Source organism: Esox lucius, chromosome 12 (genome assembly GCF_011004845.1).
Source record: "Esox lucius isolate fEsoLuc1 chromosome 12, fEsoLuc1.pri, whole genome shotgun sequence".
In the NCBI taxonomy this organism is placed as follows: domain Eukaryota; kingdom Metazoa; phylum Chordata; class Actinopteri; order Esociformes; family Esocidae; genus Esox; species Esox lucius.
This window is the reverse complement of record NC_047580.1, coordinates 28,187,131-28,211,623: the sequence shown is the minus strand read 5'-3', so window position 1 is coordinate 28,211,623 and position 24,493 is coordinate 28,187,131. Positions and strand designations below refer to the sequence as shown.

Below are 24,493 nucleotides of genomic sequence, written 5' to 3'. Positions count from 1 at the left end.
GATACAGTAAAATTAACTTGTCTACCGAAAGTATTTGAGTTTCTATCATCTTGTTGCTATAGCGACAACTGCCAGCCATATAGATCTGGTCTCTATACAGCCTGGTTACTGTTTAACCTCTCCACCCACATTTGCCCAGATTAGGAAAATCAATAAGATAACAGCTAGGAGTTAACTACCTACGACCGGGGCCTAGCACCAACACCACCCTCCTGACTATAGCGCCAGGCGGTGGCTAACCTCCCGAATTTTAAACCCTAAAGCTGTAGGAATATAGGAGAAAGAAGAAAATACATACGAAAAAAACAACAACATTTGGAGAGAGATGGTAAATGTGAACTCACAAGTCAGTACAAGCATGGAATTTCCATTGACTGGTGGTGAGTACACAGTTTCTTTCTTTTTCTCGTCTCACTCATGGTTTCGAGCATATGGCGTGTCTCACCTCGGCTGTTGACTTTGTTTAAACAGTGGCTCTTTCAGTGCACATGCTGCAGGTTTTCAGTTGGAAGCAGGTTCATCTAGTGTAAGAAATTCCCATCGCCATTTTCGTCTGGGGTTTTGACGCGACCGCAGTCTTGGAGGTTTGGTGACGGTGTGACGATATTGTTTAAAACAGCCCCATAATAATACGAGAGCGACCGATGAGACTCAGGGAAGACCGAGATCCGTCTTGGGGGGGTCGGTGCTTTGGAGTGTGGTATGATTAGATTAAAGGGCCACTACTGTCGGTGGTTTGTATTCAATGATGAAATCAAGGTAATGCGCATCATGAAGAGTCTTGTTGGGGTGTCAGTACCTGTGAAAGACTGAATGAATCATTGTGGAATCATAGCCACAATAGTGGAAAGGTGTGGAGCATAGCCTCACCCTGTCAGAGGAAAACACTGGGCATTTACCAGAAAAACACATGGAAAGCACCTGGGAAAATCGAAGAAAACACCTTTTGCATCAGCAACCTGAGCTTGATTCAGTTACACTACGAAGTTGCTGTAAAAGGCCTTTACTGGAGAGTAATGGGGCCTTTGTGTAAATTACTTAATGTTTGTTTTCATGATGTCATTGATCACACATGGTCTGATTTACATGTGAGTTGGAGAGATGCAAAATGTCTTTTGACAAACCAAATGGGGGATATTATGTGTCCCAGGAAGGTTACATTAAGGTTACATCTCTTGGGTTGTCCTATGTTTCCTTTGGATGATGAAAATTCCTGTTAGAGATCACTGAAATGCAGGTAACTCAAATAGCTCTGAAATAATATCTCCATGGGGTTGAAATTAGTATGTCAAAGCCATGACCTAGTCTCGGAAATCAGATTCTCTTGGACATTTGAAAAGGGGGACATTTTTTGGGGTGGGAGTTCGGGTAGGAGGGGCAAGAACAGTGGGTATGAATTCTCCACATGCTTAGTTAGGGCAGCGAGTGGATATAGCAGTGACATCACCCACAATGAACATCCCATTTCTGATTGGTCCATTCCGTCCCAAATGAAGCAGGAACTTCTAAAGATATTTAAGCATGAGATGTTGCACTGTGAGAGTCAGCCCAAGACTAGGGACGACCCAAGGAGTTCTTGCCCTTGATGTATATTACAAGAGATGTGCCTAAAGGGCTATGGTATTCCCTACTATGGTATTCCCTACTATGGTATTCCCGTATTTTCTTCACTCATTTAAGACCAGAGTGCATTTTAAGAGAACAGGATGCCAATTTGGAAGCACTGTCCTGACATTAATCTTACTGTGGAGATACTGTAGGTCTGTAGTCAGTCAAACAGTGTATGTATGCAATGAACCATACAGTAGAGATACATTTGTAATGAAACAAACAGTCGATAAGTAGGAACGCAATTAACCATACAGTAGAGATTCATTACAAATGTAACAAACAATAGATATGCATGTACGCAATGAACCATACAGTAGAGATACATTTGTAATGAAACAAACAGTAGATATGTAGGTACGTAATTAACCATACAGTAGAGATACGTTTCTAATGAATCAAAGAGTCAATATATATGTCTGCAAGGCATACAGTGGAAATACAGCACTGAATCATGAAGAAAGGCAACTGAACAGTGAAGAAAGGCAACTGATGTAATGCATCTGATAAGTTTTCCTCTATATGGAGTTGGACAGCACATTCACATACAAAACATGAGCAGGTAAAATGGAGAGTCTCTTGATTTTCATAATCCTTCCTTTCAAACCAAGCTTACCGCTCCCTGAAGGAATAACCCACTAGACAATGTGTTCTAAAATAAATAAAAATAGACACTTCACATTAGTTATGTTATTTGGATTAATTGCTCAACGGTCACAACACAAAGAGTGGCGCGCTGATGTTTGCGGAATCAGTTGGCAAATGTAAACAAAACAAATGCCACAAAACAGCCCTTCAGCGAACTGATCTGTTTACCCAAAATGCTGAATCACTTTGTGGTGGGGTCTGATTGGCTAACTATCTGCCCTATCAGTGACAGCACTGGAAAGAACAGCAACTAAAGTCCACAAAAGGCCAACCCTTTACTCAGCCAACACATACAATAAATATAGAGTATGTAATGCAAAATAATGAACCTCTTACTGCTTAGGGCGGCCTGTGTATGTTTACAGTCAGTAAAACCAAGGATTGGCCTACACGCTGTATACAGTGGATATAAAAAGTCTACACACCCCTGTTAAAATGCCAGGTTCTTGTGATGTAAAAGAATGAGACAAACATAAATCATGTCCGAACTTTTTCCACCTTTCATGTGACCTATAACGTGAACAATTAAATTGAAAAACAAACGGGAAAACTCAAAATAACCTGGTCGCATAAGTGTGCTGTTTTTGCACCAAACATACCTTGTGGAATTATGGCCAAAAAGTTCAACCTTGGTTTCATCAGACCATAACACATTTTCCCACATTCTTTTGGGAGACTTGATGTTTGTTTTTGCAAACTTCAGCCAGGCTTCGATGTTTTTCTTTGTAAGAAAAGGCTTCCATCTTGCCACCCTACCCTATAGCCCATTCATATGAAGAATACGGGAGATTGTTTTCACATGTAGCACACAGCCAGTAATGTCTCTGTAGTGCCATATTTTCTCCACTTGATAATGACTGTCTTCACTGTGTTCCATGGTATATCTAATGCTTAGGAAATGATTTTGTACCCTTCTCCTGACTGATATCTTTCAACAATGAGATCCCTCTGATGCTTTGGAAGCTCTCTGCGGCCCATGGCTTTTGCTCTGAGATGCAACTAAGAAAATGTCAGGAAGATCCTACTAGAACAGCTGAACTTTATTTGTGATTAATCAGAGTCACTTTAAATGATGGCAGGTGTGTAATGACTTCTATTTAACATTAGTTTTAATGTGATTGGTTAATTCTGGGCACAGCCACATCACCAGTTATAAGAGGGTGTGCACACTTATGCAACCAGGTTATTGTAAGGTTTTTATTTTTCGTTTTTCCCACTTGATGATTTCAGTTTGTTTTTCAATTGAATTGTTCACATTATAGGTCACATTAAAAGTGGAAAATGTTCTGACATGATTTATCGTTGCCTCATTCTTTTACATCACAAAAACCTAGCATTTTCACAGGGCTGTGTCGACTTTTTATATTCACTGTACATGCTGTGTGACCCATATATAGCATTAGTGTTTCAATACACAGATGTAGGATCCTCATTTGACCAGTTTGACCAAAACCTTTTTCTAAACAGAATATCATATCTAAAAATCGCAAGTCTGAACAATCCATTTTTAATCTGAAATGCCACTTCTTGATTTACAACCCTGTTTCCAAAAATGTTTGGATGCTGTGTATAATGTAAAGAAAAACAGAAAGCAGTGATGTGCAAATCATTTAAACCCTGTATTCAATAGAGAATAGTGCCTAGACCACATATGAAATGTTGAAACTGAGAAATGTTGTTGTTTCTTGAAAGAAATATGTCCATATATGTCCACGTAAGTTGTGAGATGTCCCACCAAGTTTCGTTTTTTAGCATTACACAACTTTTCCAGTATTTTGTTGCCTCTGTCCCAGCTTTTTTTAAATGTGTCACAGGTATCAAATTTAAAAAAAGCTGGGACAGGGGCAACAAAATACTAGAAAAGTAGTGTAAGGCTAAAAAACTACATTTGGTGGGACATCTCACAACTAATTACGTTAATTGGCACCAGGTCAGTAACATAATTGGGTATAAAAAGAACATCCCAGAGAGGATGAGGCTTTCAGATGGAAAGATGGGGAGGGGTTGACCACTCTGTGAAAGCCTGCAGGCAAATAGTGCAACAATTTAAGCATTATGGTCATACAAAACAAATGATATCTGATTACTCTTACTGTCTTTCTTTTGGTCACAACATATTCTGAAAAACAATTGAAACAGCAAATAACATTTCTCAATGTAAAATTGTAAGGAGGGATTCAGAGAATCCAGAGAAATCTCAGTACACAGGGGACAAGGCCAAAAACCAATTTTGGATGGCTGTGATCTTCAGGCCTTCAGACAGCACTGCATTAAAAACAGATACGATTCTGTAGTGGACATCACTGCATGGGCTCACGAACAATTCCAAAAACAATTCTCTGTGAACAGTTTGTCGCTGCAACCACAAATGCAAGTTACAATTCTACCAAAAAATTATCCAGAAACACTGCCACCTTCTCTGGGCCTGAGCTCATTTAAGATGGACTGAGGCAAAGTGCAAAACTGTCCTGTGGTCTGACAAATCAAAATGTAAATTATTTTTGGGAATGACGGATGCCATGTCCTCTGGTCTAAAGAGGAGAGGGATCATCCGGCTTCTTATCAGCGTGCAGTTCAAAAGCCAGCATCTGTGATGGCATGGGGTGTATTAATGCACATGGCATGGGCAACTTCTATGAAGGCACCATTAATGCTGAAAAATATATACAGGTTTTGGAGTAACATTTGGTGCCATCCAGACAATGTATTTTTCATAGTAGGCCTTGCCAAACCACATTCTGTATGTATTACAACAGCATGGCTCTGTAGTCAATGAGTCCGGCTGCTAAACTGGCCTGCCTGCAGTCCAGACCTGTCACCCATTGAAAATATTTGGCGCATTATGAAATAAAAAATTTGACACAGGAGACCCCGAACTGTTGACCAGCTGAAATCCTATATCAAGAAAGAATGGGACATTTCACATACAAAACTACAGCAATTGTTCTCCTCAGTTCCCAAAAGCTTACAGAGTATTATTAAAAGAAGAGGTGATGCAACACAAACATTTTTACAAAAACAAAATAATTTCTCAGTTTCAACATTTGATATTTTGCCTTTGTACTATGTTCAATTAAATATAGGGATAAATGACTTGCACATCATTGCATTCTTTTTGTATTCGCATTTTACACAGCGTCACATCTTTTTTGGGAACGGTTGTATATTTCCTGCTTTGCGGCGAGGTTCTCCTGTGACAGGGTGACCAAAATATTGTTCTACATCTGAAGGGCATTGGAAAGCCTTTGCCAGATAACTTCTCTAAACCTGTTGTCTGATGAGACACGATGTCTGTGAATACTGATAGTGTAAATCACTCAAATTTAGAGCAGCAAACAGTAGTACAGTAATGTCATCAATCACAATGAAAACAAACTTCTCTAATGAGACTATTCTATTCTGTCTGTTTAGATATCCTATCTCTCTTCATTCATCATCTATACAGCATGTCATTTGTCTTTCTTCAGGTATGTCATGACAGCTCTCTGCTTGCAAAGGCTACATAATGAAACTGTTCCTACTCATATGGTTTCTTATGTATCCTTGTTTCAGGGTTTCTCAAGCCTCTCCCAGAGGACTGTCAGCTGTTCCATCCTTTTAACAATGCTAGAGCTACTGTAGCACACCTGATTCAACTTGACAATTAGATTATCAAGCCCTCGATTAGGTGAATCAAATGAGCTAGTCCAGGACTAAAACCAAACTTTTAAATGTCTGGCAGTCCCCAAGAAGGTGTTTGAGTGCCCCTGCTTAGATCAACACTAATTTACCTTAAGACCAACATTATTTGTCAAGTAAGATCTGGACTCAAGTCATATGATGAGTTAACAAGGCCTAGCTGTGTGGTAGTGTTAAACCCAAGCAAGCAGAGTTCCCCATTTGTACACTTGACACCATTAAGCCTAGTGTTCAATACTCAAATCAAATCTCATTGTGACAGGCATTACAGGATTATCCCAGTTACAGCCCCTTGCCCACACACACACATAAACACACACACACACACACACACACACGGGCATGTTTATACACGCATGCACGCACACTCTGTTTCTCTCAGGCCCGGGTTAAAGGCTTACAGTCCCACGTCCCCACTGACTTCAGACCCCGAGCCCCCCCCCCCCCACCACCACCACCACCTCCAACTCAGTCCCACACGCACTCCCTCTCCCTGCTCCGGGCCGGGCCTAGGGAGCACTCGGCAGTGTGCTCCCCAGTGATCGAGGAGGGGAGAGGCTGATGGGCCTGCAATGCTCCGGTCCCTCGTCCCTCTCGGGCCTCTGTGATCCACCATCGGGAGGATGTACGGAGAGGACCACAGAACACTACGCGGTCACTTCACCACTCCAGGTACTGCCGTGGAAACATTCCCTAGTTCTAGAGCTGTAGTTCTGCTTTTGACTGTCAGAATGCCACACGGGGGGGTGACGGTGACAGACTAAACCACCCGGGTCAGGCGCCACTTTCCTGCGGAGGAAGCTGGTCCGTGCGTGCGGTGGAACCCTTCAAAACACGGTGGGGGGGTGGGTTTACTTCTCAAACCACTGGACCGTTCCGACAGTAGTCGACCGAGATCTGTGTGCACAGACTGCCCATAGAACAAAGCTTTCAGTTGTTCGTGGAACTTTCCATTGTGGGGATGCTATTATTTGAGCTGTATCAGTATTATAGACCGTCGAATCCTGGTCTGGTAGACCCCATTCTGGTCATTTAGCACATGCTCCCACTGGGTGCAGCATGCAGTAATGAGCGCATCCCTTTTCATACTATTGTCACACCGGGAATTGAGCCCAATCCTGTCATTGTAAGCAGCGTGCTCTTTCAACCGTGCAACAGGGCAGCCAGTGTTGTGGCACAGTCCCTCAACACATCGAACCTAACACATAAGCACGCATACACAAACGCACTTGTGTTCACACGTGTTTGCGCGTATAAAAACAGATGCCGCAGTTTTATTGGTATGTAGCACCTCGGGAAAGTATTGAGAACCCTTCACTTGTCCTCCTTTTGTTGTGTTCTAGACTTAATTTACAATTGCTTGAATTGCTTTTTTAGCAGTGAATCTACACGGAGTACCCCATTTTGAAAAAGCAAAAAAGTATGGTTCTTAAACTATGTCCTTATTTATTGAAAAAATAAAACATGTACATGAGTATTGAGACCCTTTGCCATGACACTCCATATTGAGCTCCGATGTATCCTTTGTTCCGTGATTGTCCTTTTCTCTACAACTTCATTGGATCCACCTGTGACAAATTCATTGGATGGGACGTGATTTAAGAAGGCAGACACAGGTTCAGATAATGTCCGAACAGAAGTCCAGGGATCTCTCCATAGAGGTCTGAATTGTGTCAAGGCATAGATCTGGGGAAAAGTATAACAAATTGCTAAAGCAATGCAAGTTCCCAAAAGCACAATATGGAACCACCATGATTCTTACTAGAGCTGGCCATCTCAGTAAACAGGGAAGAACAGCCTTGGTCAGGGAGGTGACCAATAATCAAATGACCATTCTAACAGAGCTTCAGAGATTCTCTGCTGAGATGGGAAAATCTGTTTGAAGGACAACCGTCTCTGCAGCACTTCATCAACCAGACCTTTATGGTAGAGTGGCTAGACTGAAACCCCTCCTGAGTAAAAAAGACCATCCCTATGGTGAAGCATGGTGGTGGGAGCATCATGCTATGGGGATGGTTCTCAGATGCAGGGACTGGGAGATTTGTTGGTATTAACAGGAAGAATAAATGGAGTAAAAATACAGAGAGGTCCTTGAAGAAAAGCCTGAATCAAAGCCTGGAACAAAATGCCAGTGTGTAAAGCTGGTAGAGGCGTACCCAAGAAGACTCAAACTGTGATCACTGTCAAAGGTACTTCAGCAAAGTACTGAACAAACGGACTGAATACGTATGTACATGAGATACGTGTTTTGTTTTGGCACAAAATGAAAAGAAGTGTGCTGTCTCATTATGGGACATTGTGTGTAGATTAATATCCCTAATGACAATTTAAAGCAATTAGAAATAGTCAGTTGATAGTAAGAAAATGTGGAGAAAGTGAAGGGGCCTGAATCCTTTCTGAAGACACTATTATTTTATTCAAATGTGTGACAAAGACACACTGAAAATGTTCATCTGAAGGAGCAGTAAATTGTGCGAGTGATTTGACAGTTTTGATGAAGTCTTGGAAACGTAAACTGTTAAATAAGAAGTTTTATTATCATTACCAGCATATCATTTTACCTCATGCATGGACATGAAAAACTACAGATGAATTAATGCAATTAATTAATTAATTGAAAAGCTCTAAAAGTGGATATTTTTGGCCCACTCAATCCCCCCCCTAAAAAAACAAGGGACACTTCGCCCATTATCCAAAAGGTGTCGCTGCTACCAAGTCATTCCCTTCTCTGTTATCCAGGTCAGTCTGTGACATTACTCCTAAGACTGAGGGTGCTATCAGAACATGTGCTCCTAACTCCCAATAGAGTTGAGCTGTTCAAACAGAGATTCACCAAGCTCAGACAGTAGGTTACAGGTGGAAGGAAGGTGTACCTTCATGATGGGGCCCCTGAGTTTGTTTGGATGTTGAAACCTTCCAACGAGGTTCTGTGGAAGGCAAATAGCAGAGTTTTTGAAAGAAAGCACAAATGTCAATTGCTGGTTAGCTTCAGCTGCTATTTAGTGATTTGATCATTTTTCTAGTGGCAATTTAGGATAAGGTTGAATTCCTTTGCTTATAGTGTCTTGTGATTCCTTGCTGATATTGAGGTTAAATGAATATTGACTGGTTGATGACAGGAGAGCCAATAGCAGCAGAGAGATAACTGGCCACCGCTCTGCTGTGCTGTAACAGATTTGGGCTTGGAGAAAAAATGAAATTCTCAGCAAAACAGCAGTTAATGATTAAATGGCTTTATCAAGACACTGTGATTGATTTACGTGGAACATCAGGCTAAATGTTTATTGATGCAATTGTTTACTGATTTAGTGTACAGACATGGGTCTAGTTTTCCTCTGGCATTTTGGGGGAAAAACTGGATGTGTACAAAAACATTCCAATGGAAGTCTTTACATTTCTGATGTTTTGGATTTAGACAGTAGTCCCTGTTTTAAATGTCAAATCATTGAAAGTTTAAAGTTATCTACAGAGTAAATTATTCCCCCACAACTTTTATAATGGCATGTGTTATTAATACTTTTCTTGTCAAGCGTTTTTAACAAAAAGTTTTGAGGATTAGCTAGGAAGTCAACAAGGCAGTCAGTGTATTTTTCTAAATTATTTTTACATTTCCTGTGACATACAAAAACTATTTTTTTCTGTGGTAAATTGGAATGGAAGACTGTGAGCAAGAAGTAATCTTTCATAATTCTTAGCTAATTCCAGATTCTATTGGAAAATGCCTTTATTGCCCAATACTTTAGGAGTTATGAGGACTAAGCAAAATTAGGACCTAGTAGTTTATCATTACCCTAAGACCAATGTCATGGGTCAGGACTATGAGAACATTCCAGTTAACTATTCCAACAATCAAATTTTTTTTTATTTCAAATGAAGATTTAAGTATTCTCTTCACTTTTTCCTGCTTGTGAGTTCATATGTTGGCTTTGAGTTTGTACATTTAATAAATAATTAAACTGGTATATCTGTAATTTTTTTTTTATGGCACACTATGACTTTGGTGAGAACTTAAGAGGGGGCAATCCCATTGATAGCAATACACACCATTCCTTGGATTTCAGTTTCATTGTGAAATACTTTTACATTTGTTATTTCATCCATAACATTTCCATAAAAGAGCAGCATGCAGAGTTTCAGAAAAGATTTAAACCTTAAACTACAATTGAAAACAATTTACATTTTGAAAAAGGCCAGATTGATTGATTGAGGCACCTAGATGTCAACACATTGACAGCCCCTAACGGCATCATTCACTATACTGTACACTGGACTCATTGAAGGAGATCCTGCCTATTCATGTCCTTGTATCTTATTCCAGGTAAAATGGCCACAGGGAGTAATGGATTAAGCACTTGGCCAAATTACAGAGGTCTCCAAATGGTGGTTCCTCAATGGTAACCATGTGTCTAATCTAAGCAGTTTGAACACAGTATAAGCAATATGTTCTTACTTTGTAGGCCTACTGTAGACAGTGTGCTACAATTGCAAACTTTTCATTGCCGATCCAGACATTCGAACGGCACAAAATGGAGGTTGAAGCATTGGTTTCAGGTCATTTTATCAGTTTTTTTTTGGTTCAACGGATGTCCGTTTTACCAAAAGATTTAAAAGGGGTTTTGATGTTACCAAAACAAAAGCCCCCCAACCCCCCCCACCCCACCCCCCCCCCCCCCCCCCCAAAAAAAGAACACTAATGTCAACATTTACACATGCAGTCAACAATTTTCCAACGACACAGACACTGTGATTTTACTGCTGGCCATCCGAAGGGGCTTGTAGTTGCACAAGTTGTGTGATTTACAGATAGTCATCATCTGTTGACAAGGTCTTCGCCTGCCAAGACACTACACCTAATCACATCATATCTCCTGCATCTAGCACAGACCGACAGACAGACAGACAGTGGCCTCAAGCATGGGGCCGTGCATACATTGTCAATGTCTCTGTTCCTCCATTTGCTCCTATTATCAGTAACTATAGCATTGTATCATATGCACACCAGAAACACTCACATTATCCCATTGCTGGAGCTCCCCTGAAAACAAATACAGTATATTCCAAATATCAGTGACTCTTGACTCTTGATTCCCCCCAGGTTGTTGTCTCCAGTTATTCAATTTATCCTCACTGGCTCTTTCCTTTGGGATCGGACGTGTGGAATGAAAAGAGTCATTCAGTGGAAGGTACAAATAGGCAGTGGTTAACAAATGGAGTTTGGTCTGTGGTCGGACTATTCAGATTCCTATTCAGAAGATAGACAGGACTTTGTTCACAAACTGGAGTTTGAAGTTAGTTTCAAAGGGGAGAATCACACTAGTGTTACATCAGGACTCATCAGCAGTCAGGCCTTTGACTTTTAGCCCCAGGAGTTTTGGGTGACTGATCATAAGTCTGACACGACAGGACTTCCGTGCACACGTCACAAGCAGATGAACAAGGCTCCTTCACGTGTGATTGAGTAGTCTGCTAAAACGGAACATGAGGTAATAAAAAAAAGATGAACAATTCATGTTAAACACGTTTCTTTCAGTGCGGTCCATGGAAATGAACTGATACTTATTACTGTGGGAGTTGTAGGGACTGCGTTCCGCTGTTAGAACTTCATTGCCGGTAAAAACAGGCTAAAGTGAACTAAATCAGAATAATTCCCCAGCTATTCCATGATAAGATAACGAAACCTATCTATAACTATGACCTGCTTAGATCCGCCAAACACTCTTACGCTTTTTGAAACTGTATTTGGAGACGGCAGTTACATCATATAAGTATTATAGTTACTGTACATTCGTCCACACTGTATTGAATAACACCACTAGTGTTTTACATTGTTCTCATTGTAATCCTTGTTCTCCAGACCCTCCCAACTTCAGCTCCAGCCCAACATCTGCATGAGCTAACAGATGAAACATAATTAGCAAAATACTGAACATAGACATTGCTGTTGATAATCCAAAAAGGGGCTATCAGTATCTTGCTAAACTTGAACAGTCTGTCACATCTTGAGTGTGATTAAGAAAGCCTTAATCTTGCAGATTGCACTTTATAGAGCAGTATATGACTGTTCTTGGAAGAGTTCACTTAAAATGAAGATGTGAGCTGACGATAAAAAGACGTTTAATGGCTAAGGAGATAAGATTTGTTAAGTGACTCATTTTTCTCATTCCAGCGCATAGATTTCCCTCTGACAACCTCAATTGTGCTTAACAATCGTTGCTGGAGTGGCAAATGAGCAAATATGGGCACCTGAGGGCTGTTCCCACCAAGGCTATCTTTTCACGCGTCCCAAATGGAACACTATTCTGTAATATAGCACACTATTTTTGTCCCTGTTCAAGATTAGTGCACAATTCAAAAGTCTAGGTGTTTCATGTCCATTTCTGCCACAATAATCAAGCTACCATAAGCAAATATGAACGCTGGGGTGAAGTAATTAATGTAATGACTTCTGTCCAGACTTCTGATGAGACATGGACATCCAGTAACTCTGGCAAGAGTTAGTTTTTTGCTTGTTCTGACCAGCTTTTGACCAGCTCTTGTCACCCACTGATAAAAATTTACCTGTTTTTGTCAGTTTGGTTGTACTTGATAATGGAATGCTACCAAACATTAAGATCTGGAGTAGGATTCAGGTCTGTTTTGATCTACTCAGACAGATCACAGTAATTTAAGATTTTTGTAATATAAGAGTTAATTTTATGAATCCTATATACACAGAGGGTGGGTGGTTATCAAGTTCACCAGCATGTGTTTTATAGCACTGAGGTCTTGGTGAACCGAAGATCATTGACCTATCGCTTTGTACTGGCACTTTCCCTTCTTCAAATATAACATTGCTGTTTGTAAAGTCACATTTACTTACTCAGTGGAACCACCTTATTTGCTTATTCTGCAACGTGTACTCAAAAATCCTTTGCTTTGTAATAGGCCGCAAGAAATACCCTGTATTGACTGTCCTCAATTTGTAGTGGTGACATCATCTCAAATAATACAAATAGCAAACAAATAATAGTAAACTGTATAATAGTAAACTATAACTGTTGTAGGGCATGTTAATACTTTTCTTGCAATGCATTCTGTTCTCAGATTCTTACTAAGCCACTTTATACTTGGTAAATCCTGCAGAAAGCTTTCCAATATGGTGCTCGGATTTTTGGAGTTCCCAGTAGAAACAGGTTATGGCTTAAGACTTCTACACAAATGCAGCATCAAAGACATATCCACATACAATGACATTGGCGACCAAAAAGAAGCTATAAGTCTCGTCTCTGAAAAGAACCCTTTCTTTTTATTTCAGATTTGGTTCAAAGAGCTGACATGTTTCACGTACATACAACATGTTGTGGATGAACAATCTCTGTTACATGAAGGTTACAATATACTTCGACCAAGAGTTTTTCTTATAAAGCAAGAATTTGTCAAGATTTGTTGCACATGGCAGATAGTCTGCATCCTGTTTGTAGGCTGAGGGCCCAGGCTAGCCAAGCACACAGGAATGGACATCAGTTATTTCTCCTGTATCTGAACACCTCATATATGATTTCCAGATTGGATAAATTATTGAAACTTTCTGACTGGCCCTAAGTGGCCATTGCGTTCCATCTGATCGGTCCCAAAAAGAAAAAGAGTGGCCAAGCCAGGACCTAAGTGGGTAAAGAAGCATTTAGAAAAGGCATGTCTGGCTTTGGTGCTCTGATTGGTTAGAGATGATCAAGTCTCTGATTACTTGTTAGCTAATCATTTTGATGTTACCTACAACCCCGTTTACAAAAAAGTTGAGATGGAAAAATGGAAATAAAAACAGAATGCAACAATGTGCAAATCATTTAAACTCCATATTGAGTAGAAAACAGTACAAAGACATCATATCAAATGTTGAAACCGAGAACCTTTATTGTTTCTTATATGCCCATTTTGAATTTGATGGCAACAACATGTTCCAAAAAAGATGGGACAGGAGCAACAAAAGGCTGGAAAAGTTGTGAAATGCTAAAAAACTAAACCTGGTGGAACATCTCACAGCTAATTAGGAACAGATCCGTAACATGATAGGGTATAAAAAGAACATCCCAGAGAGGATGAGTCTTTTAGATGTGGAGGGGTTCACCATCCTGAAATACTGCGCAGCAAATAGTGCAACAATAATTTTTCTCAATGTCAAATTGCAAAGAGTTTGGGGATCTCATCATCTATGGTACATAATATCATTAAAAGATTCAGAGAATCAGGAGAAATGTACTCAATGGACAAGGCCAAAAAATAGTATTGGATGGCTGTGATCTTCTGGCCCTCAGACGGCACTGCGTTAAAAACAGATTCTGTAGTGGACATCACTGCATGGGCTCAGGAACACTTCCGAAAACTACAGTTTGTCACTGCATCCACAAATGGAGCCCAAGCCCATTTAAGATTAATTGAAAAACTGAAAAATCAAAATTTCAATTATTTATGGGAATCATCCTCTGGGCGGTTAAGAGGAGAGGGATCATTCGGCTTGTTATCATTGCACAGTTCAAAAGCCAGCATCCATGATGGTATGGGGGTGCATTAGTGCACATGGCATAGGTGACTTGCACATCTGTGAAGGCACCATTAAAGCGGAACAATATATACAAGTTTTGGGGCAACATACGCTGCCATCCAAGCAACATCTTTCTCAGGGAAAGCCTTGCTTATTTCAGCAAGACAATGTCAAACCACATTCTGCAAGTATTCCAACAGCTTGGCTCCGTAGTAAAAGAGTTTGGGTGCTAAAATGGCCTGCCTGGAGTCCAGAACTGTGACCCATTGAAAACATTTGGGGCATTATGAAATGAAAAATACGACAAAGGAAACCCTGAACTGTTGACCAGTTGAAATCCAATATCAAGAAAGAATGGGAAAACATTTCACTTTCAAAACTACAGCAATTGGTCTCTGTGGTTCCCAAACACAGTGTGTTGTGAAAAGAAGAGATGTAACACACTAGTAAAAATGCCCCTGTCCGAAATTTTTGAAAATGTGATGCTGACATGAAATTCAAAATGGACATGTATTTTCCCAAAACTATAAACTGTCTAAGGTTCACATTTGATATGCTGTCTTTGTACTATGGGCTTGAGGCTTCTGATACGTCTTGACCAAATTAGCTGTGATTTCTATTTGAATTACAGATATTTATTGTTTGATTGGTCTAGATCATCCATGTAGCCATCTAAAAGAAGACCGGTTTAGAGTTAGCCATCTAAAAGACAACTGATTCGGACATACAGCAGCCATCTAAAAGACAACTGATTTGGACATACAGTAGCCTTCTAAAAGACAACTGATTCGGACATACAGCAGCCATCTAAAAGACAACTGATTCGGACACACAGTAGCCTTCTAAAAGACAACTGATTTGGACATACAGCAGCCATCTAAAAGACAACTGATTCGGACATACAGTAGCCATCTAAATGAAAACTGATTCGGACATAAAGCAGCCATCTAAAAGACAACTGATTTGGACATACAGTAGCCTTCTAAAAGACAACTGATTCGGACATACAGCAGCCATCTAAAAGACAACTGATTCGGACATAAAGCAGCCACCTAAAAGACAACTGATTTGGACATACAGTAGCCTTCTAAAAGACAACTGATTCGGACATACAGCAGCCATCTAAAAGACAATAGCTTTGTACAGGACATTCCACCATGTAAAGCACAATCATTTGTCTGAGATCCATCACTGTATGTCTTTCATAATACAATTGTTGATCCATTACTGTCAGCATGGACAGAAAGGGGGATGTGAGAGATCCAACTTGTGTTATCTTTGAGAGAAAAACAACTATGAATCACCAATAGAGGATCCTAGTTAAACATCAACCAGACATCCACCCCTCCAGTGGTTAGCAGCCTGCCTGGGAGGAGACGCCTCCAGTCAGTCCCATAACATTTCCTTGTGGCCTCCTCCTCCGTCTCTCTGGAGGAGAGACCGTCCCCATCGCATACTCAGGGGTATCTCTAACCACCTTCAGGAGGAGGAGCTTGGCCAAATATGGAGGAAGGGGGGACGGAATGGTGGAGGGGACGCACTTAGCCTCTTGGACAAGTCTTTTTGCCCCACTGTCAGGTAGCTGGAAGGGCATTTGTTTGTCCTGAGCACTAATAGACATGGACATGGCAGACTACAGCGAGGCCCTGGACCCAGCATACACCACCCTGGAATTTGAAAACATGCAAGTGCTCTCCATGGGCACAGGTGAGTCAGAGTCACACGTTGTCTTGTTGAACTTTGAGACTTTTGGCTGCTAAAGGTTTGAGGAGGTCATGTGTGGTCAGAGGGTGGTGGAGGTTGTTATTTATTTTTAGGTTGATATCCGTTTTGTACTGGGGTGCATCTGCTCTTATTATAATGCAATGGATTTTTGTTGCAGTGGGAAAGTTTGTATATACGATTTTGTATCAAAGTTTGTATATACGTTCAATGCATCGGAATGCTTTGGTGCTGAAAAGAAGAAAAAAAAGGTTTAGAGGAGAATCAGCGACTCCTGCTGTAACTTGTAGACTGTTACGGCATATTGGTCGTATTTCAGCTAAGATTACAAGGCTACAGTGTTACACTGAATAGATATTGATCCTAAGCTGTAGTGATTCAAATGACAAGGACATCCATCTCTTGTTACATACATTTATGTTCCCACACATTTTGAGGTCCATTCGACGTGAAAGACATTTCCCAGAGTGGTTTGAAAACATGATACATGCTCTTGAAATGCATTTTCCTTTCTAGTCTCCCGTGACGTTTGGCTGTGAACATGATTCTACAATGAAACAATTTCATCTAAGGATGAAAAAGCAATGACCCTTAAAAGAAAACAGCATGTTTGGCCAATGTATCTTTGCAATTTTTTGGTAAAATTTTACAGGTTTTTTCCCCATAGATAAAATGTTTTTCATCACATGTAATCTGCATTTGCTGAATTGTATCTGTGGCTTAATTTTTACAATATAAGTCACTAGTATAATTGCTGCGTTACTACACAGGCATAACTGAGAGCGCAGTGAGCTGTTGAGAAACGTTCTACACAGATTGACTGAATGAATCAGTCATTTGATGAGGGAAGGTCAGACTGAAAGGAATACCGTGTTTACAATGATTGCCTTTTCAGAGGTAATCAAGGCTACATCAGTTGAACAATAGTTTTGTTTGACTAAGCACTCAGCCACTACCTGGATATGCAGTAATTACTACTGTAATAGACCTTAGCCCGATCCTAGCTGTATTCACCCTTTTGATCAGCCAGCAATGTAACTGACTGATTTTAATGTAATCACTTTATTCCTGTGGTCCTGACAATGTATAATTGAACTACTCAAAATATCTGTTTGTTTCTAAAGTACTTCAGTTCATTAACAGTTGTTACTTCAAATGATGTTAAATCAAGTTACCTTCAGTCATAATGTTAATATTAGTATTAGACAATGTTGACACATGACTTTTTCTGGAAGTTTCTGGGAATACCCACACAGGTAACCAAGTCCCAAGCTAGAAATAATTTAATTTGGACACGAGAAATAAATATTAATGACACATTGTTTTAAAAGTGGACACCATAAACACAGCAACCACAATGTCCCTGTCTCTTCCCATCCAGACTCCTCGCCGGCTGAGAGTGGCAACATGAACGCAGCCAACCACCTGGGGGCGGGCACACTGTGTGCCATCTGTGGGGACAGGGCCACTGGAAAACACTACGGGGCCTCCAGCTGTGACGGCTGCAAAGGCTTTTTCCGCCGGAGTGTTCGCAAAAACCACATGTACTCCTGCAGGTGAGCATCAGGCCCACACAGGGTGTCGAACCCAGTGGCGGCTCAAGTCATTTGGGGGCCCTAAGCAAAATTTGATTTGGGGGGCCCCCTCTCTTTGATTGGTCGGGGGGAATCCCTAGCAGTCAGAGGCCCCCCTAGCGGCCCGTGGCCCTAAGCGACCGCTTATGTTGCTCGTGCCTGGAGCCGGCCCTGGTCGAACAACACAGCCGCCGTGATCCGGTCACGAACGATGACAGAGTTGCTCAATCACAGATAACCAGGATAGGGTGACATACAGGAGTGAGTTAGAATGACGATGTTGTCGATTCAACAGCCGCTGTTTGGCTAAGCCCCCTCTCATGCATGTCTTTTTCAGGTTCAACCGACAGTGCATTGTGGACAAAGACAAGAGGAATCAGTGCAGATACTGTCGATTGAAAAAGTGCTTTCGAGCTGGCATGAAAAAAGAAGGTATACAATTCATTCAGCTTCATTCAAATGGTAATTTACAAGAGTGAAAAACAGTTAAATAATGTAGCCTGTCATTAAATAAACGGGTGACATTGCTAATTTTGTACAATACTGTGATGCCGCTGTGACTTAACAAGCTCAACTGGTAAGAGACAACCAAGGCCTGCAGTGTCCTGTTTTTATCAGCCAGTCCCTATCGTATTGTTGTAGAGGGGGACAGAGTCACTGGGACTGCTCATGGAGGCATGTCGCAAGAGTGACAAGAGCAGAACTTTGTTAATGTTCACTCCATGATGCATTGAATTCTATGACCGGCTTATGCTGAGCAAACAGTTCTGTGGAGGAATTATAGCCACACATACTGATAAACACATCAGCCTTGGGGTGCCTTTTTCTACCTTAAACAGTCAATGCTAAGATGTGTCAGTGCTGAAAGCCTCTTAGGAATTAGTAACGACTGTCAGATAATAAAGTCGGCACCGTCTACTGAATGTGTTTCACCGCACACGAAAGGCATGTCATAATTCAGTTGTACTGACTTTTACTTGTTTGTAATCTCAGTCATATTGCCACACAGGATGTGTTCAGTTTTTGACTGAACATTTTCTGATTAATGTTGCGTGGGGAAATTAAACTGACAATAACAACTGGTAAAAATGCATTTATAATATCCTGATAGAGGCGGATTGTGTTTCCCTTTCTCAGCTGTACAGAATGAAAGAGACAGAATTAGCACCAGAAGATCCAGCTATGAAGACAGCAGTTTACCATCTATCAATGCACTCATCCAGGCAGATGTGCTTTCAAGACAGGTAAGGCCCATACTGTAGATGTGATCAAAATTACGTAACTGTTAAAACCAACATTTATTTTGATTTGTCCCAGATGAAGTAAAAGTTTGCTTTTAATGGATTTAATTTATATGAGTTAAACAATTGACGTTTCCAACTAATGTTACCTATATATCAAAAACACAGACATGTTTTATTTAGTGTGTGTTTGTGTTTGTCTGCAGATATCTTCACCTGGGCCTATAATGAATGGTGACATCAGGACAAAAAAGATAGCAACAATCACAGATGTGTGTGAATCAATGAAACAGCAGCTGCTAGTGCTGGTGGAATGGGCCAAGTATATCCCCGCATTCTGTGACCTGCCTCTGGATGACCAGGTAGGACACACATAAGCTTTAACTGAGTCGGACTAAACCATTCTTTTATTCAGGCATTTTGCGCTTCGCGGGCAATTTTTTTTCTTAGATTGAACAGCATGCGTTAAAGACCCAGGAAACCTGTGCGATAATAAAACCTGAGACTATGTATCCAGGGAAGCTCTACAGTCAGCGTTTTCAGTGAGCGGTTCTGGCCGCTGTTTTTAAAGACACGGTTAATTTATTTTAATCTCCAGTTAGTATATGATGACCTGGTTTGAAGGTTCTATCTGTGCTCAAAACCATTCCAGAATCATTAACAATGCGATCACCGTGGCTTGGTAACTGATTTGCTGATGTTGAATTAGTGAGAGATCCAACCTGAGTCTTCACTCAACTCTTTCTGTGAAAATACCTGGTTAGCTCTTACGTGACCTAAAGGGTGGTGGGAAAGAGTCCTTGTTTAATGGTTAGGTATGCACGGCACACGCGTTACAATATTTCCCACGTTTTATGAAATGTATTGTTTAACCAGGGAAGCTTTTGATTTGTTGCAAGAGAGCTTCAGAATTAACACAAATAGTAACTAAATAGGTTTTCCTTTTAGGTGGCGTTGCTACGAGCCCATGCTGGGGAGCACCTTCTGCTTGGAGCTGCAAAGAGGTCCATATTGTACAAGGACCTCCTGCTATTAGGTGAAGTCAATATAACTGCTACTACACCTCATAGTATGTCATATAACAGACTATTATCCCAGTTGTAACATACACCATACCTAATATGTCTGTGTCCCCCCCCCATTTGCCTTATTGCATATTTAGTATTGCTCTTCTACACATTCCACTGAGAATTTACATATACTTAATACTTGTAAATGCTTTTTCTGCCCTCCTCTATTTGCACTTCTGGTTAGATGCTAACTGCATTTCGTTGTACTGTACTTGTACTGTTCAATGACAACAAAGTTGAATCTAATATAATAGACTAGTTAGCAGTCACAGCGGTTTAAGCTAACGTGGTTGAGGGGGAGGGGTTCAAAAATCAGTGAACATCCCTGAGTGATTATGCCCCTAAATTACTCTGACAGTTATTTTTCTGTTCCTTACAGGAAATGACCACATTATTCCACGTAACTGCCCTGAGTTAGAAGTGAACCGGGTAGCAGTGAGGATTCTGGACGAGCTGGTACTGCCCTTCCAGGAGCTCCAGATAGATGACAATGAATATGCTTGTTTGAAGGCGATTGTTTTCTTTGATCCAGGTACCATAATGCAACACAATGTATGATCCCCGCATTAAGTCAAATAATAAAAACATGTCGATCACACTACGTATTCTAGTTCAAAAACCATTCATTCACAACAATGAAAAGAACGTCGTCGGTGAGCAAGCTAACCGTTGTCTAGTGATGGCTGTTTTATGGTCAACATGACAGTGAGTGATCAAAGCAGTGACCGAACAGATTTTCTCTCCCACTCCAGATGCTAAAGGTCTGAGTGACCCCAGTAAGATCAAACGGATGCGTTATCAGGTTCAGGTGAGCCTGGAGGACTACATCAATGACCGGCAGTACGACTCCCGGGGACGCTTCGGAGAGCTGCTCCTTCTGCTGCCCACGCTACAGAGCATCACCTGGCAGATGATTGAACAGATACAATTTGTCAAGTTATTTGGAATGGCCAAGATTGACAACCTGCTCCAAGAGATGCTGTTAGGAGGTTAGCCATCTTGATCTGGTTACAAAGAAACCAATAATTGAAAATGTAGTACCAAAATAAATGACCAAAAACCTAATAGCGAAATTATTGAGTACAAGCAAGTTTCCTTGAGTTATGCTGGGGAGAAGCTGTTTGGGGGTGGGCTTTGAATGTTATAATGTTTTCCTCAGATTCTGCTGACTGATTAGGGGTGGGGATTGAATGTTATGAAGTTTTCCTCAGATTCTGCTAACATTTTGTGCATGGGGTTTGGATGTTGTGATGTTTTCTTCAGGTTCTGCTAACGAGGCACCTCACACACCTCATTCTCTTCATCCTCATCTGGTGCAGGAACACCTCAGCAACAATGTCATTGTGGCCAGTAACATGGCTACTCCCATCCATAACGGACAAATCTGTAAGTTCCTTTTACTTATTGCCCTACTCCAAATGGTCCTTACATAAATAACACTGACATCAGTGTCATGGAAACTGACCCCAAAAATTAAACAAAACACGCTTGAGATTCTCAACCAACAATGGGCTCAGTGGCATCAATGTGCAACAGTCAGGTAGTTGGATGAACAAACAGGCTTGGCAGAATAATCCGCTAAGAAGTTCTTCAGAGAAACTAATCAGGCTTACTTTGTCAAAGAAAACGTCTGTTATTTTTTTCTTTACATTTTTAATGCCCTCAGAAATTTCACAAAGTGCTTATTTCTTGTCTGAAAAAGTTGCTTTCCTTTCCAAGTAATGTCATTCCATGAAGTAAATATGTTAATTTGTTGTGTACCTGACAGACTGTGTGGTTTAGTGAAATTCTCCACTAACTGATTTTTATTTTTTTTGGTGTGTTGCAGCCACTCCTGAAACCCCAATTCCTTCTCCCCCCACAGCTTCAAGTTCAGAACATTATAAGATGGCTCAAGGAGTTATAGCCACTGTACCTAAGCAACCTAGCTCTATCCCTCAGCCTACTGTCACCAAGCAGGAAGTCCTCTAACACTGAGCTGGACCCCACCAACAAACCCTATCCAACAAAGCATTCACAATTTAATCATTTTTGCTAGTTTCTCTGTTTATATTTGTTCGGCATAAAGGTGCATAATAATTCTCACACGTTGAGAAATACATTTTTTTGTTTATAAATCTCAGGTGTACTGTAGAATTGGGGTGCAGTAGGCATCTAACCTGGGGTAGGCCTATTCATATTACAATGTGAACAATGTTGTATTATGCTGACATTGTAAATTGCTAGAACAACCTTATTTGTGGGCTAAATGATATGCTCTTTAACATAGTTTTTTTCAGGTTATCTATGCCCTTATACAAATAGTTCCAACTAGGAATTTATAAATAAAATATAGCATTATACATTTTAGATTTTTAGGTTTTACTAATCATATTGAAATTTCATGAACGTTACAAACAGGCTTTCTATCTGTGATGAGGCATTTACTGATCCTGGTGTTGCACAGTATTTGAAAGAAATTGGTTATCAATGGCAGTACAAGTCTTTTTGACTCATATGGTCATTCAGGACTTGTAGCCAGAGATACGAATACAGTGACGACATTTTCATGTCTTCATGTAATAGAATTATGTGACAGACAAAGCTAAGGTAAATTATAGGTATTCAGTTGGTTCTGAAAATTCAAATAAAACTTTGAAAACTTTTCTATTGAACTCTCTGTATGACAGTTGCATTGGAATCCACGTGTAAGATATATCATTGTCTATATGTTCTGGAAATTATTATTTAGTTGTCTAGTAAAAAGCTTAAATGTTTGAATTGAAAGACTTTGCTACATTAAATACTGTATACTTTCTGTAGAGCCACTTTATAAAAGTTCAAGGCTTTCACATTTTGAGGAATTGACAATGTTTCCCAACTTAAAATAAATACATTGGATTGGTTTTTAGATTTATAAAATATTAACAGTTTAGCTGTTAAGACAAGTTATTGTTTTATTTTTGTTTGACCGTAGAATGTTATTTTGTCATGGTAAACTACGCCCGGCATGCAGTAGTGCTTTACACTGGAAAGATGGGCAATATGGTTCACCTTAGAATGTGAAAATGAATAAAATGTCAAGGTTTATTTTTACATCACGTTGTACTGACATTTATTTAAGTTAACACAAATACTAATACATGTACTAACAGAGACAAAATATGCTAAGCTATAATTACACACTGCAGATACAGTAGCCTATAATCATGAAGATCAGTGTCTCTCCATTACTGTTTGTGTGCTGTTGTAAAATGGATGATGGCCAATGACCATCATGATATCCAACCTTTCTTTATCAAGGACAGGTTAACCCCTTCCTAATCACTTTATGTGACATTTCAAAACCAGTTTAAATAACAAGTCATAGATTTCTTTGTCTATGACAAATACTGAAAGATGCGGCCTACGTGGCAGTGCATGGTCATGATAATTAGTACAAGGGGTGTGTAACTTCATACTGATACAATGTCATAAAGTAATTGCAGATAGCTGCGAAAGAAAGCCAAGCGCCTCACTTCAAAGCTTTACATATTTTTCCACTTGAGTTAAGAAAACAAGTCAGTGTTCTCTTTCTCACCGGTAGCGCTTTTTATGACAGGTTAATGCCAAGGCATTTGTCCCCCACCTATTCCTACAGTAAGCCTATTGCAGATTTGGTAAATAGGTTGTAGTTCAGTTTGAATTCGACCAGTTCATTCTGGTCCTACATGTATAAATGTGTAATTACATCAATGTGTTTTTATGTCTTGAGATGTTAAAGGCACAGTGCAGTAAAGACGTGGATATTGCAATGTTTGAGATGATCACACTTTATAAGGTTGAGATTGTACACTGAAATGGTTAAAAGGAAAGATAATACTTTTGGGCAGCTGCATTATGTCAAAAGGCACATGTGAGTATAAAAGACCAATGAGTGTTCTGCTAGGTAAGAGGGAGAGTTTTATACCATCTTATAAGCCAATTTTGGAAAAAACTAAATGATTCCTTAACGCCCACAAAATCAGAGTGAGGAAACCAGGGAAATAAATTACATAACATATATAAGGATCCAGAATTCAAATGAAAAAATTATATAGAAAGTGACAATTAATATATTTTTTTTAAATACAGCATGTTATTTAACCAAAGTTTTGTTTCCAGTGACCAGGCTTCTTTTGCTTATTTTATATTCCATGATTGTTGAGCTCTTCGGCCACGGTCACCATGTGGTGTCCACGTGAGCAGTGACAGATTGGTCCAACAACTGCTTCCCGCGCACATACAGCTCTGGATAAAATTAAGAGACCACTGAACCTTTTTCTTTCCTTTCCAAAAAAGTTGAAAAGGAAAGTGTTGAGTGAGAAGCGTTCAGTTTGCAGTGGTCTTTTAATTTTAACCCTTCTGTTCCTCACTCAAAATCTTCCCTTTCGACTTTTTTGGAAAGGAAAGAAAAAGGTGCAGTGGTCTTTTTTC

General features: G+C 40.2%; 1 protein-coding gene across 5 annotated transcripts; it reads left to right on the top strand.

The window, feature by feature from the left end:
• The first annotated feature begins 193 nt into the window (after positions 1-193).
• On the top strand, positions 194-23,134 carry hnf4a (hepatocyte nuclear factor 4, alpha). 5 transcript variants are annotated; one of them, XM_010875201.5, is made up of 10 exons: positions 194-380; positions 17,556-17,730; positions 18,086-18,210; positions 18,886-18,992; positions 19,196-19,351; positions 19,938-20,025; positions 20,439-20,591; positions 20,812-21,048; positions 21,323-21,445; positions 21,888-23,134. In XM_010875201.5, exons 1-10 carry the CDS (start codon positions 326-328, stop codon positions 22,028-22,030), a joined length of 1,362 nt encoding a protein of 453 aa, XP_010873503.1. In that variant the 5' UTR covers positions 194-325; the 3' UTR covers positions 22,031-23,134. The 5 variants fall into 5 exon arrangements, with proteins under 5 accessions (XP_010873503.1, XP_034151969.1, XP_010873502.1 ...); XM_034296078.1 differs by lacking the exon at positions 194-380 and adding an exon at positions 6,446-6,606; XM_010875200.5 differs by lacking the exon at positions 194-380 and adding an exon at positions 15,972-16,159 and having other exon boundaries at positions 18,086-18,180.
• The last annotated feature ends 1,359 nt before the right edge of the window (positions 23,135-24,493 follow it).